This window comes from Equus asinus, chromosome 1 (assembly GCF_041296235.1).
Source record: "Equus asinus isolate D_3611 breed Donkey chromosome 1, EquAss-T2T_v2, whole genome shotgun sequence".
NCBI lineage: Eukaryota > Metazoa > Chordata > Mammalia > Perissodactyla > Equidae > Equus > Equus asinus.
The window spans coordinates 21832664-21846262 of NC_091790.1; the positions used below are offsets into that span (position 1 = coordinate 21832664).

A 13599-nucleotide genomic window follows, 5' to 3' on the forward strand; every position below is an offset into this window, starting at 1 on the left:
TCCTGCTCTCTACCAGCTCCAAACATCACCCTCCTTCTGGTTCCCTTCCTTCAGGGCCTTCCCCACATGCTAGAATCATTAGCTTATTAACTTATTAGTTTACTTGACAGACCAGTCACCTGATTGGGGGATGGGGGAAATGATCAAGTTAGTTATTTGAATAAATCATCCGGTATTCAGCTGAACTGTAGATACAGCTCTGGAGAGTTATATCTTCAGAAAAACTAGAATCTAATGTTGGAGGCTGACTTTTTAGTCACTATTTATTATTTTAGCTACTATAATGTTTTGGGCTAGAAAAATGTCTGATGTTTAATAACAGAGGGATGCACAGTAGAAGGGAAGTGGTGGGGAGGAGAGCAGACCCAAGACATCGCACAGGTAGAGGCTCTCCTGTGCAGCAGATGAAGAGGAGCACATAAAGCAGGAAAGCGTCAATTAAAAAAAAGGTTTTAGTCCATATAATTATATAGAATGTTCCTTACATTCCTGGTGACTACAACATTTTGAGAGGTGATGTATAGAATGAGTATGAAGACCCAGGGCTAGGCATTGGCCTCAGCCAGCTCCTTAGGGCCCTGCTCTGCTGGAATAGCCTGCTCTCTAGCACTCTCTGCCTGGTGGCTCACCCGCCTCCTCCAGCCACCTCAGCTGCAGTGGTTCCTCTTGGGCCAGGAAGCCACGACACTTCTCAAATCCAACCTAAAGTGCTGCTCTGCATTTCCACTTTATCCTTGAGTGACAAGGTAAATCAAATCATCAGTGATGGGGGCACAGTGTCTGGCTTCTGCCTCCACTTATGGGACAGTGAAGATGGAGAAGGCAATGTCTTAAGTGATTTCCCCTCTGTGAACAGATTGGGCACGTTTTAACAACATGCAGAAATAAGAGGCCACACATGTGAGAAGGGGCCTGGTAGAATTTGACTTTGTTCAGGATTAAGGAGCTCAGAATGTAAGGAGAGTGGAGCCCAGCATCCAAGAGGAGACTCACCAAACTGAACACAGGCAGCAAATCACAGAAGCAAAGAGCACAAGATGCTCAACGCGGGTTCTTCACTCGATTCTGGGGGTTGCTGGGCGGTGAGAGAAATCTCCCTTTAATAGTAAAGTAGCTTTACTTCCTGTCATAGATGCAAGAGGATGTGTCTTCCTGTTAGGTGTAATTGATAATGTATGATAAGGTGTGAGCGCTCCCCCTGCAGGCCTTCCTGACTTCAATTTACTTAAGGCTCCTTTTGTTAATTTCCACAGACATTGATATTAAATATCAGTAGATGTTAAAATTTACTATTAGAGTAGTAACTAGAATAAGCACTGTGTAGAAACTACAGAATTATTTGAAAAGACTAGAGAGATCCGGATTTGTAAACGTGAATAAGAAAAGACTTAGAGCTTGGAAAACATGAACATTTCTTTGTAAATGGTAATCATGAGAAGGTTAATATTCTCTGCAGAATTAATGCTGATTCTACCCAAATCTCGCATCTACCATTTTTGAGTAGACTTAAGGAAGGCACTCTGATATAGCATTATTATATCTAAGTTTTATTTTCTTGGGAATGGTATGCGGAAAACTAGCTTTAAACTGAATATAAGAGGCAAATTGTTCCGCCACAGTCTCTCCACATTTTGGGTTCCCAGCCCCATTATTAAACGTACGTCTTCACTTGATTAAAATCCTAAGCTATTACCTTTTTAAAAACGTGATAATGTTTCACTCCAAATCCCACACTACTCAACTCCTTCCTCCAATTTCCATCTCTAACCCTTTCTACTACTCTCTAAACCACTAAATTCATATAATCCTGACCTCTTAAAATATACCAACTCTAAATTCCATATTCTGATCTGAAAGATACAACCCTGTTTATGTTCTCCCAGCAATGCCCATTGATTTGGTTTATATATGATTGGATCGTATTGTTTATATTCTTTTGTGACTTGCTTATAGAATTGTTTATTATTTACATTTTAAAACTTCATCCATGCTGCTGTATCATGGGTTTATTTACTTTCTTTGTTGTGTAAGACTTGATTTCCTGGCTATACTATGATTTATTTATGCATTCTGTTGCTGATGAATACGTACGCTGTCTTCAGTTTTTAGCAGTTACAGGTAATGCTATCATGCTTTTTTGTACATGTGTCCTAGTAGTATGAACTTGTATATTCCGGGATCAATAAACATATCACAGAATCAATAAGTATCCTGTTATTATCTATGTAATTTTGTGGAATCTCTAGTGATGCCTTTATTTTCATTGTTGACAATGGCTATTTGTACGTTCTCTTTTATTTCTTGGTCAATTTCAGCAGACATTTATCAATATTATTCATATTTTCAAAGAACTGTCATCTGGCTTTGTTAGTCCTCCCCATTGTGTGTTTTGTTCCTTTTACTCTCTTTGCTTTTCATTTGTTGTTCTTTTATACTCTTTTAAAAGGATGTTTAACTCATTGATTTGAAATTTTAAAAATTATTTTAATCTACATATTCAAGCCTCCAAATTTCCTCTTAAGTCATGCCTTTAAAGTGTCCTACAGGTTTGATACATGAATTATTTTATTTTGGCCTAAATGTTATTTAAAACAATATTTTATAATCTACAGGAACATGAGACATTCTTATTTATTTTTTAAATTAGATTCTGAATTCAAACATTGTCGTCAGAGGCTTGAATCCTATGAAATTTGTTATGCTTTATTTTATGGCCCCTGCGTGCTCGGTTTTTGTAAACTTTCCACATGTTCCACTGTTGTTAAGTGTATGGTTTTTATGTGTCCATTAGGAACCGTGCTGTTTCATATTTTGTTAATTTACATCTATTTCTTCTGTCAACTACACAGAAGAGTGTATTATAATCTCCCAGTACTTTTTTTCCTCTTTAGTTCGCTCTTTTTTATATGATATGTTTTGGGGACATTGTTCTAGGTACATACAAATTTTAAATTGTATTTGTAAATTTTATTATTTTAAATGACTTTCTTTGTTCTTATTAATGTCTTTTTTCCTGATGAGCCCACTTTCTTTAGGCTAGGATTTATTTGAAATATCTTTTCTCCATTTTTACTTCAAACTTCCTCTACCTTTGTAAAGGGTATTTACGATATTAAAATACCTAAACTCCCCTCATTGCTGTCAGCTGCTTTTACATCTCTCCCTTTACAAAGAAACCCTTAGTAAATGTAAGTATTGCTGCTTTTGTAATAAATATTATTTTATCTTATCCCACATATTTATCACTTTATTTGTTCTTCATCCTTTATGGCATATACCTTTCATCTGAGAGTCTACTGGTGTCAAATTCTCTTAATTTTGATTTATCAAAATATATTCTTTATTATTGAAATATATTTTTATTTCTTAAGAATTTTACCTCACAAGATCTTTCTAATTGTTTTATTTTGATCCAAGATTCTATTGAGAATAATACATTACATTTATTTATGGTTACTTTAGTCTTCTTTTATCTGAAATAATTCTCCAGAATTGTACTGCATTTAAATTTTAGCTAAATAAGTTAATTTTAACATAAAAATAAATTTTCTTTTTTCCAATGACTTGAGATTTCACCTACCAACACAAATACTAATTGTAATTGTGCCAATTTATGGACTTTTTATTATGTTGCATTATTTTATGATAGAGACTTTATAGGATAATTTAGTCTCAGGAAGGTCTAGTCCCTGATATTTTCCTTATTTTTAACGTTTGCCTGGTTTATGTGTTTACTTTCTGTATAAAGTTTAGAATCCACATGTATTGCTTGAAGAAAAAAACATATGTTATTTGTGTTGGGTTTTTTTATACTGAATGTGTGTATCCCCCCATAAATTCATATGCTGAACCTCTCACCCCTAGTCTGGCTAAATTTGGAGATGGGGCTCCAAAGGAAATAATTAAGTTTAAATGATATCATAAAAGTGGGGCCCTGATCCAACAGAATTTGTGTCCTGATGAGAAGAGACATCAAAGCATGCTCTCTTTCCCTCTCTTGGTGTTCAGACACTAAGGAAAGACTGTGAGAGGAAATACTGAGAAGGTGGATGTCTTCAAGGCAGGAAGAGAGCCTTCACAAGAACTGAACTGACCAGCATCTTTATCTCGGACTTCCAGCTTCCGGAACTATGAGAAAATCCATTTCTGTGGTTTAAGCTACCTAGTCTATGGTTTTTCATTATGGCAGACCAAGCTGACTAACAGAGTTTTTGTTATATTTAATAACATGAAGTTAATATTAACTAATGGAGAACTAACCATCTTCCTGCTGTTGAATTATCTTTCCTGAGAATAAAATACATTATATTAGCTTGCTATGGATTCCATAACCAAGTACCACTAGCTGAGTGACTTAGAACAACAGAAATTTCCTGTCTCACAATTCTGGAGCTGCAAGTCTGAGGTCAAGGTGTCAATAGGACCATGCTCCCTGTGAAGGAGCAAGGCAAAGTTCCATCCCAGGCCTCTCTCCTAGTTTTGGTAGTCCCTTCACTTATGGCGTCTACACTCCAGTCTTCACATGGTGTTCTCCCCCTGTGTGTCTGTGTCCATATTTCCCCTCTTTATAGGGACAATAGCCATATTGGATTAGAAGCCCAGCCTACTCCAGTGTGAACTCATTTTACCTAATTACATCTGCAACAAACCTGTTTCCCAAGAAGACCACGTCTGAGGCACTGAGGGATAGGATTTCAGCACAGGAATCTTGGAGGTATGTAAGTTGGCCCATAACATTTTGCCCTCTGGTCCCCCCAAATTCATGCCCTTCTAACATGCAAAATATGTTAATCTCTTCCCAATATCCCTAAAATCTTAATCCATTCTAGGATCAACTCTAAGTTCAAAATCTCATCCAAGTATCCAAATCAAGTCTGAGAGAGTCTCCATGTATAATTCATCCTGGGGCAAAATTCCTCTCCTTCCTTGAACCTGTGAAACCAGACAACACGCTATCTTGTTCCAGAATGCAATAATGGGACAGATGTAGGATAGACAGTCCCATTCTAAAAGTGATAAATAAGAAATAAAATAAGAGTCATGCGACCAAAGCAAGTCAGAAACCTACCCACGCAAACATCATTAGATTTTGAGACAAGAATAATCCTCTTTGACTCAGTTTTTTGCCCACAGGGGTGATGGCTCCACTCCTGAGCCCTGGGCAGGTAATTTTCCACGTCTTCATATCTTTGCTTCTACCTTTCAGGATTATTTTCAAATTTTCCTCATATAAGTCTTACACACTTCTTATTGAGTTTAGTTCCTAAATGTTTCATCATTTTTGTTGCTTTTATAAGTGAGATTTTCTCTCCATTATATATTCTACTGCGTTATTTCTTGTGTATGTGAAGAAAGTGATTTTAATATCACTTTATTTCATTTTATATCCTGCCACCTTATTGTATTTTTTGTTGTTATAAATTTTTAAAGGCAAAACTTGGGAAATCAGTACCCACTATCTTTCTAGAAAGTGAAACATAAGATGATTAAAAACATTAAAAATTGGAACAAAGAGTTGTTCTTTATTGTCAAAGTTAAATGATACAAGTTTTACAGTATAGTGAATTTCATTGATACATGAAATTGAACTAAAATAGCTAATTAAAATATTCAAATGAAATATTTGAATCAGTAGCAGATTTTAGAAATGCAGAACAAAGCAGTTACATAAAGATCAACAGCAATTCTCTCATTATTAATGCTTATTAAGTATTTACAAATGGGAAAATATTCTTTTCAAAATGCTAATAAAACAGAACATCTTGAAATAATCTCAATGATTACTATGGAAGAATTTTATGAAAAAATTTTTTAAAAGTCAGGCTTGGCTTCCACACATTTGAATAACCTGTGAAGCCTACCATATTTCTAGATGAAAATCCTCAATATTTTAACAATATTAATCCTTCCAAAATATTTTTTAAATTACATTCTAGTCAAAATTCTATTAGATCTTCTGAACTTGACCAAAAGATTTAAAAGATCAACTTAAAAGAGAAACAAACAGGCAAGAAATTGCCCATTTTGATTGTGAATATAGTGATAACAAGGAGAATTGTCCACTAGATGTTAAAAATTCTCATGAACGACATCAATAAAACAAGACATTTGAAAGGAATTTGATGTCAGGTCATTGGGAAAGAAGAGGTGAGATGGAAATTTAACCTCATCTACACTGGCTTCTGGTATAAGACATCTACTCTCCCTTCTCATGCAGTCCCTTTGCTTCCTCCGTACATTGCTCATCCCCTAAACCATGACTTCAAGTCTGTCCTCCTCTTTGAGCTCCTGACTCAGGCATCCAGCGGCCTTGCCTCATCTCCATGCACGTGTCTACTGGGAGAGCTGAGTCTCAAACTCAGCTCTAAGTCTCCGGTCCAACCTGCCCAGCCCCAGTGTCCTGAGGGCATCCATTGTGCTTCAACCTGACATCCTCCATCATCACCCCCTCACTCAGCCACCACCTCTCACCAGGACTCACTCAAACCACTCCCTGCCTTCCTGCTCCCTGGATTTTTCTCCATCAAGCCTTCAGTGATGCTTGTACACCTAAGTCCCATCAGGTAAGATGGAGGCTCCAGACCCCAAGTGTGGGCCCTACAAACAGAAGTCACAATCTGGACGAAGGATGTCATGAACAAAGGATGGCAAGGGAAAATGATCAACATAGCGCCAGAACACACATACAGAAAAGGTTCAGAAGAATTTGGCTGCAAGTTCCATGAGGGTGGGTTTGCTTCTATCTTGTTCCCTGGTTTATCTCAACTGCCTGGTGCATGATATACACTCCATACATATTTGTAGTTTGAATGAAAGATATAACATTTAAGGCATGATTTTCGCCTGGGCGATTGCATTACGGTTGATTTAAATTTTGTGCGTGTGTTTTTATATCTTTCTATAATTAGCATTCTACATTTAAATTAAAAACAACTGCCCTAAAATGCAATGCAATATTAAAACAACATAGACTGCAGCTGAGTGAAAGAAGAAAGAGGACAATAAGTAACCTAATGAAGACTGATCCAGACAAAGATGCAAAGGAGACCACCTCAATTTTAGTCTCAGCCACAATTCTAATTAGTGTTGCTGTCTTTGACACACCAATTAGACTCTGAGTTTCAGAGTCTGTGGAAGATGAGAAGAACAGCATTAATACCTCACAAAATAATTTTGAAGATTAAATGAAGAGAGATGTATACACACACACACACACACACACACACACGTATATGGGAAAATTATGTTGTAAAGTGGAAAAGGCTGTCTATATATAAAATAAGATATTTCATAGATAAGTTTTTATTGATGATGGTGAAATTTCAGATTATTGTTAATATTGGTTAAGATTTCTAGTGTACAATAAAAGGAGATAAGAAAAAATACATGAGAAGGAAACCATAAAAGTGCAGCAGAGATGTCTATTAGTCTTTTCAGCTCTTAATAGCACTCTTCTTCAAAGACTCATATGGGATTTATTAACAGAAAGCCTTCATTCACTCCCTTAATGGGCATAATAAAATGAGAGATGCTGTCATTCAACTATTTCTCTTTTTAGAGTTCAAACAGCCACACTCCAACAGCTCATCTAGATGAGGATTGTGGCATCATCTGATACTGGGTTCAATCAGATAGGAAGACAGAACCACAAGAGCAAAAGGGTAATGATTGTTTTTGACCTGTTCTGCTTCTGACACGTTCTATTAATTCTTGACCATATTTATCCAATTTTTTCCTATCATCTATTTTTGTGGAGAGTAACAAATGTTTTTTTAAAAAATCTTTTATATATCACATATTCTCTGCAACTTATTAGTAAATCAGTTTTTGATTTCCAACTATTTATGAGCAAAAGAATGTACATTCCTCCTATATTGTTGGACAATAACTGTTCTCTTGAGACTGAAATTTTACAGGAAAAAAGGGACTGGTTTTATTTGGGTGGGGATTATTTCTGGTAGTCAGAACATTGAAATAAATGTCTCAATCATATTTATGCTTCAGACAAAATAGATTGTGAGTGGCTAATACCTGCAGTGTAGACTGCAGGGAAGACTGTGTTCCTGGAGAACGGAGGCAGCATTCCAGCTTCTGGGTCCCACTCTTGAGCTGAGACATGGGTCCTCCCTCAGCCTCATTGTGTGATAGCAGGCAGAAGCCCTGGAAACCCAATTTTTTTTATCTGTAAAGGCAGATAATAAGATGAGTAAGTACCTCGCAGACTGTTGGGGAAGATAAAATGTGTCAAAGCCATAGGACAATTGCTGAGATGCTATCAACTTAAAATAGAGATCCAATATTCTTCTACCATCACTATTAATAATTCCTCAAGTTAAGTAAGCACTACCAATTAAACCCAAGGAATTGGTAGAGAGAACTAAAAATGAGCAGAGAGGCCAATTGCCTTGTAGACAGTATTCCTTTGTCTGTCTGTGTCCTAGGTGGGCTGTTCAGTGTTGCTTGATCCCAGTCACTCCCATTTATTCAAATGAGGCAAAGATTTGCCCTGTGCTCCCATCTGCCCTTCTGCTCTCCCTCCATTCACTCACAAAACCACTTTGAGGTCTACACATCTGCTGGTCACCATGCTGGTCCTTGCATCAATATGACAACAGACTCAGTCAGCAACTGTGTTTTGTGTTTATTGAACTGTTTTTAAATTTTGCATAGAGCTCAGCTTTCATCTGCCAGTTGGGGTGGAATTTAACAGAAAGCTTATATTTCTTTAATGCTATGTGTCCCAGATTTGTTGGATATTTTGGACATCAGATTAATTTTTGGTGTTGTCTACTGCTTCAGCACCCCAGAAGTTGGGACTGTTAATAAGCTGAATACCATAATCAGTTCTTTGGAATTATTGCAAGAGTATAAAATGTATTTGAAACTTGGAAATTGAAATATGCCTGTATCATAACCACTTCTAAACTCTTCTCAGAAAAAAGCGCCAATATATCCTTCTTGTTGGTAAGGACTTTTACAATTTAGCAACTAACATGTCAGAAATTGAAAAGTTGTGAAGTTTTAATCTCCGTGAGAAAAAAGTTAGAAGAGGCTATTACTGATTTTCTTCAGAAAGGCCAAAGGTATTTTGCCTCTATTGTTCTTTCTTATTTATTTTGTAGCTATTTTAAGACTACTTTAAATAATATTTATATAATATTTCTCCCTGAAAAGACTGATGTGACCTCCTTATCTGAAACCAAGTTTAATTTTTGCTTTAATTCATCTCTGGCATCTAACACAGACACAGGCTGTGAGCAGCAAGATAGAGGAGGAAGCAGTGAATTGGAGTCAGAGATACCTCAGTCTTGTTCAGTTTTCCTGTCTGCATCTCAGGTTCCATGAAAAATTGATTGCTATAGACAGTAAAGCAGATGGTGTTTGCAAAAACACTGAAGCCTTGTCCTGCAAATGGCCATGACCTTCTAAATGCTAGTCCTTCTCCCTGAGATTTAGAACAAATGGTATGAGCTTGAAGGAGATAAAGTTGGAGAAACATGTACTAGACAGAACTGAGTCGAGATTCTCCGTAAAGTTCTCCTTAATCAGTGTTAAAATAAGAAATGCATATTACATATTTATTTATATTTCATATTTATACAAATATACATATTTATAAGTGGTTTATATGTATTCACATAAAGTCTTCTATACATATATATAGTATGGGACTACAGAAATTATCAAATTTAAATTCTTTTTTTGAGCTAGGTTTTCTTTTTTCATGCTTTATTTAAAAAAATTTTTTAACACTCATGCAACATGTTCAAGCTCAGTGATAGTATTGGGGCTGCAAATATGATTAACAAAGAGCTAAAAGAAATGAACATATATATATTATTTTTCTAGGTGCAGCTCAAACAGCTATCCTTAAAATTAGGAAATTTCATGTCTAATTCACAACTTTCAAATTGCAGCACAGTATTATTAACTGTTATTAACAATAGCCACCATACTGTATACTATATCCTCATGACTTATTTATTTTATAACTGTAAGTTTGTACTTTTTTACTCCTTTTGCCTATTTTGCCCACTTCCAACCTTTGCCTCTAGTAACCACCAATCTGCTCTCTGAATCTATGAGCTTGTTTTTTTCTCTTTTAAGATTCCACATATAAGTGAAATCATATGGTATTTGTCCTTTTTTATCTGACTTATTTCACTTACATAGTGCCCTTAGGTTCCATCCACGTTGTCACAAATAGAAATATTTTGTTCTTTTTTTATGGTTGAATAACATTTTATTGTATATATATTCTTACATATATATATATATATACCTATATTGTATATATACATATATATATGTACACACACACACACACACACACACACACATATGTATACCACATTTTATTTATCTGTTCATCCATCCATGGACATTTAGGTTGTTTTCATATCTTGACTATTGCAAATAATGCTGCAATGAACAAGGGGGTGCATATGTATCTTTTCAAGTTAGCGTTTCTGTTTTCTTCAGATAAATACCCAGAAGTAGAATTGCTGGAATCTACAGTAGTTCTATTTTTAATTTTTTTGAGAAACCTCCATACTGTTTTCAGTAGTGGCTGCACCAATTTACATTATCACCAACAGTCCACAAGGGTTCCCTTTTCTCCACATCCTCACCAGCATTTACCTCTTGCTGTTTTGGTGATAGCCATTCTAACAGGTGTGAAATGATATCCCATTGTGGTTTTTATTTGCATTTCCCTCATGATTAGTGATGTTGAGCATCTTTTCACGTACCTGTTGACCATCTGTATGTCTTCTTCAGAAAAATATCTATTCATATCCTCTGCCCATCTTTTAATCAGATTATTTTTTGATAGTGAGTTGTATAAGTTCTTTACATATTTTGACTTTTAATGCCTTATCAGATATATGATTTGCAAATATTTTCTCCCATTCAGTAGATCGCTTTTTCATTTTCCAAAGTCTTATGTGTATAAATAGATACAAAGACTGGTGAACTAAAGTAACACATCTCATAAGTCAATAATAGTAACAGCCATCTCTTGCATTGATTCTCACAGCAAGTACTTTAGATATTTACTCTAAACTAACAGTACCTGTACTTATTCATCTGTAACTAGTAATGTTCCTGGCGCTTTCATCATTTTACCTCATTTAATCCTCACCACATCTGAGGTCAAACATTATTATCCCCTTTTTTTATTGAGTAGACAGAGAGATGGTGGGTAGAGGACAAACCAGACCCACAGCCACAGTCCAGTCTCAGAGTTTGGGCTCCTCACTTGGTGTTCCTAGAATATCTAAGGGGTTGGTCATTGACGAGAACCCTGACCTGTTCCTGTGATTCCACACAACCACAGAGCCTCACAGCATGGCTTGATCCTACAGGCAAAGGGCGTTCAATTTTTGGTATGGAATTTCCCCAAATTATGTTTCAGTTACTTTCTAAATCTTTCTTATATGGAATACCACTTCCCAAGTTTTTAAGATCACAATGGGATCCTTAAACCAGAAAGGTTGACTCTATTCTGACTTCTATAACAAGAAACTCTAGAAATAAGGTTTTTGATTTATCTTTTTTTTCAACGATTTACTTTTTGTTTTTGCATAAGGCAGTGATTTTGAAATTTTCCATACTTGATGATAAACAACACTATCTATCATCAGGAAATCTCATGACCTTGAACTATGGCAATCTTACTATAAGTTAAGCATTCTTTTCACCCACAGTTGAAAATTCTTAATTTTCTGGTAATACTGTTGAATTACAGGTAATTTACAATCGTCAAGTCTACAGACCCATGGAACCTCCTCCTGTTAGCACAATTGGGTTGGCATGCACACTCACCCATACACAGACACAGACACCCATGTTCACAAATCATTCATTTCTGTTGATCATATCCCACGAGTAGTCTATTAATCCCAAAGCTCTCCTTGGTGATCTAGGTGAAAGCTCATGGACAACACCATGTGGGTGACCAACAACACTGGATGGTCAGATTTCATTCTAGTGGGACTCTTCAGTCAATCCAAGCACCCAGCTCTGCTTTGTGTGGTCATTTTTGTGGTTTTCCTGATGACCTTGTTTGGAAACACAATCCTGATCCTTCTGATATACTCTGATGCCCACCTGAACACACCCATGTACTTTTTCATCAGCCAGTTGTCTCTCATGGACATGATGTACATTTCTGTCACTGTGCCCAAGATGCTCATGGACCAGGTCATGGGTGTGAATAAGATCTCAGCCCCCGAATGTGGGGCGCAAATGTTTCTCTATTTGACACTAGTTGGTTCAGAATTTTTCCTTCTGGCTGCCATGGCCTATGACCGCTATGTGGCCATCTGCCATCCACTCCATTATCCTATTCTCATGAACCACAGAGTGTGTCTCCTCTTGGTGTCTGGCTGCTGGTTCCTGGGATCAGTGGATGGCTTCATGCTCACACCTGTCACCATGACCTTTCCCTTCTGCAGATCCCAGGAGATTCATCATTTCTTCTGTGAGGTCCCTGCTTTAATGAAGCTTTCCTGCTCAGACACCTCCCTCTATGAGACACTCATGTACCTGTGCTGTGTCCTCATGCTCCTCATCCCTGTGATAGTCATTTCAAGCTCCTATTCTTTCATCCTCCTCACCATCTACAAGATGAACTCAGCAGAAGGGCGGAAGAAGGCCTTCACCACTTGTTCTTCCCACATGACTGTGGTCATCCTCTTTTATGGGGCTGCTGTCTACACCTACATGCTCCCAAGCTCCTACCACACACCTGAGAAGGATATGATTGTATCTGTTTTTTACACCATCCTCACTCCTGTTCTAAACCCTATAATCTATAGCCTTAGGAATAAGGATGTCACAGGGGCTCTAAAGAAAATGCTGAATGTGGAATCTGTCTTTCAGGAAACTATAAAGTAAGAAATTTTGATAGTAATGGTTTATTTTCCTTCTCTCTACACATCAGAAGTTTAGAACCTTAGGCCAATGTAACTCCTCAGATTCTCATACCATGATGTGTTATCCTATATTCATCCCTTTTGGAGGCATTGTTTTCCTGTACTGGAAACCTCTTCATTTTTACACTCCTTCTGCATTGAAAATATTTATACAATCATCTCAATATTAAATTTTATGAAATGGATAACTGCACTGTGATTCTCAGGGAGAATATTCATAGTCTTAGGATATATATAATGAAAATATTTAGATAAAAAACCAAGATGTGCAACTGAGGAGTTAGAGAGAGAAGAAGGTGATGAAGCAAAAGGGGTATAATGTTAACAGGTGGATTTAGATAAAGTGTATATGAGTGTTAATTGTACCGTTATTACTTATGCTACTTTTCTGTAAATTGGAAATTACTGAAAAATAAAGACTAAAGTATCAGATTTTTCTCTGTTTCTTTGAATTCCTACTTTCCGCTTGGTGGCAACGTAAGTGATGTGTCATAGAAACCGTGCCCATTTTGATGTGGCTGATCGTGACTGTGACAATCCAGTCATCCATCCACCTTTAATGAGGGCTACTTTGGTCTTCATAGTCCAACCTGAAGCCATCCAGCCATGTTGCCCTTCTGAGATTGTTACTACCTTGTGGTAGACTGAGTATCCAAGACCA

General features: G+C 36.7%; 1 protein-coding gene across 1 annotated transcript; it reads left to right on the forward strand.

Moving 5' to 3' along the window:
- Positions 1-11937: 11937 nt before the first annotated feature.
- LOC106827771 (olfactory receptor 2T29-like) lies at positions 11938-12900 on the forward strand. Its single transcript, XM_014835840.1, has one exon. It carries the CDS (start codon positions 11938-11940, stop codon positions 12898-12900), a length of 963 nt encoding a protein of 320 aa, XP_014691326.1.
- The last annotated feature ends 699 nt before the right edge of the window (positions 12901-13599 follow it).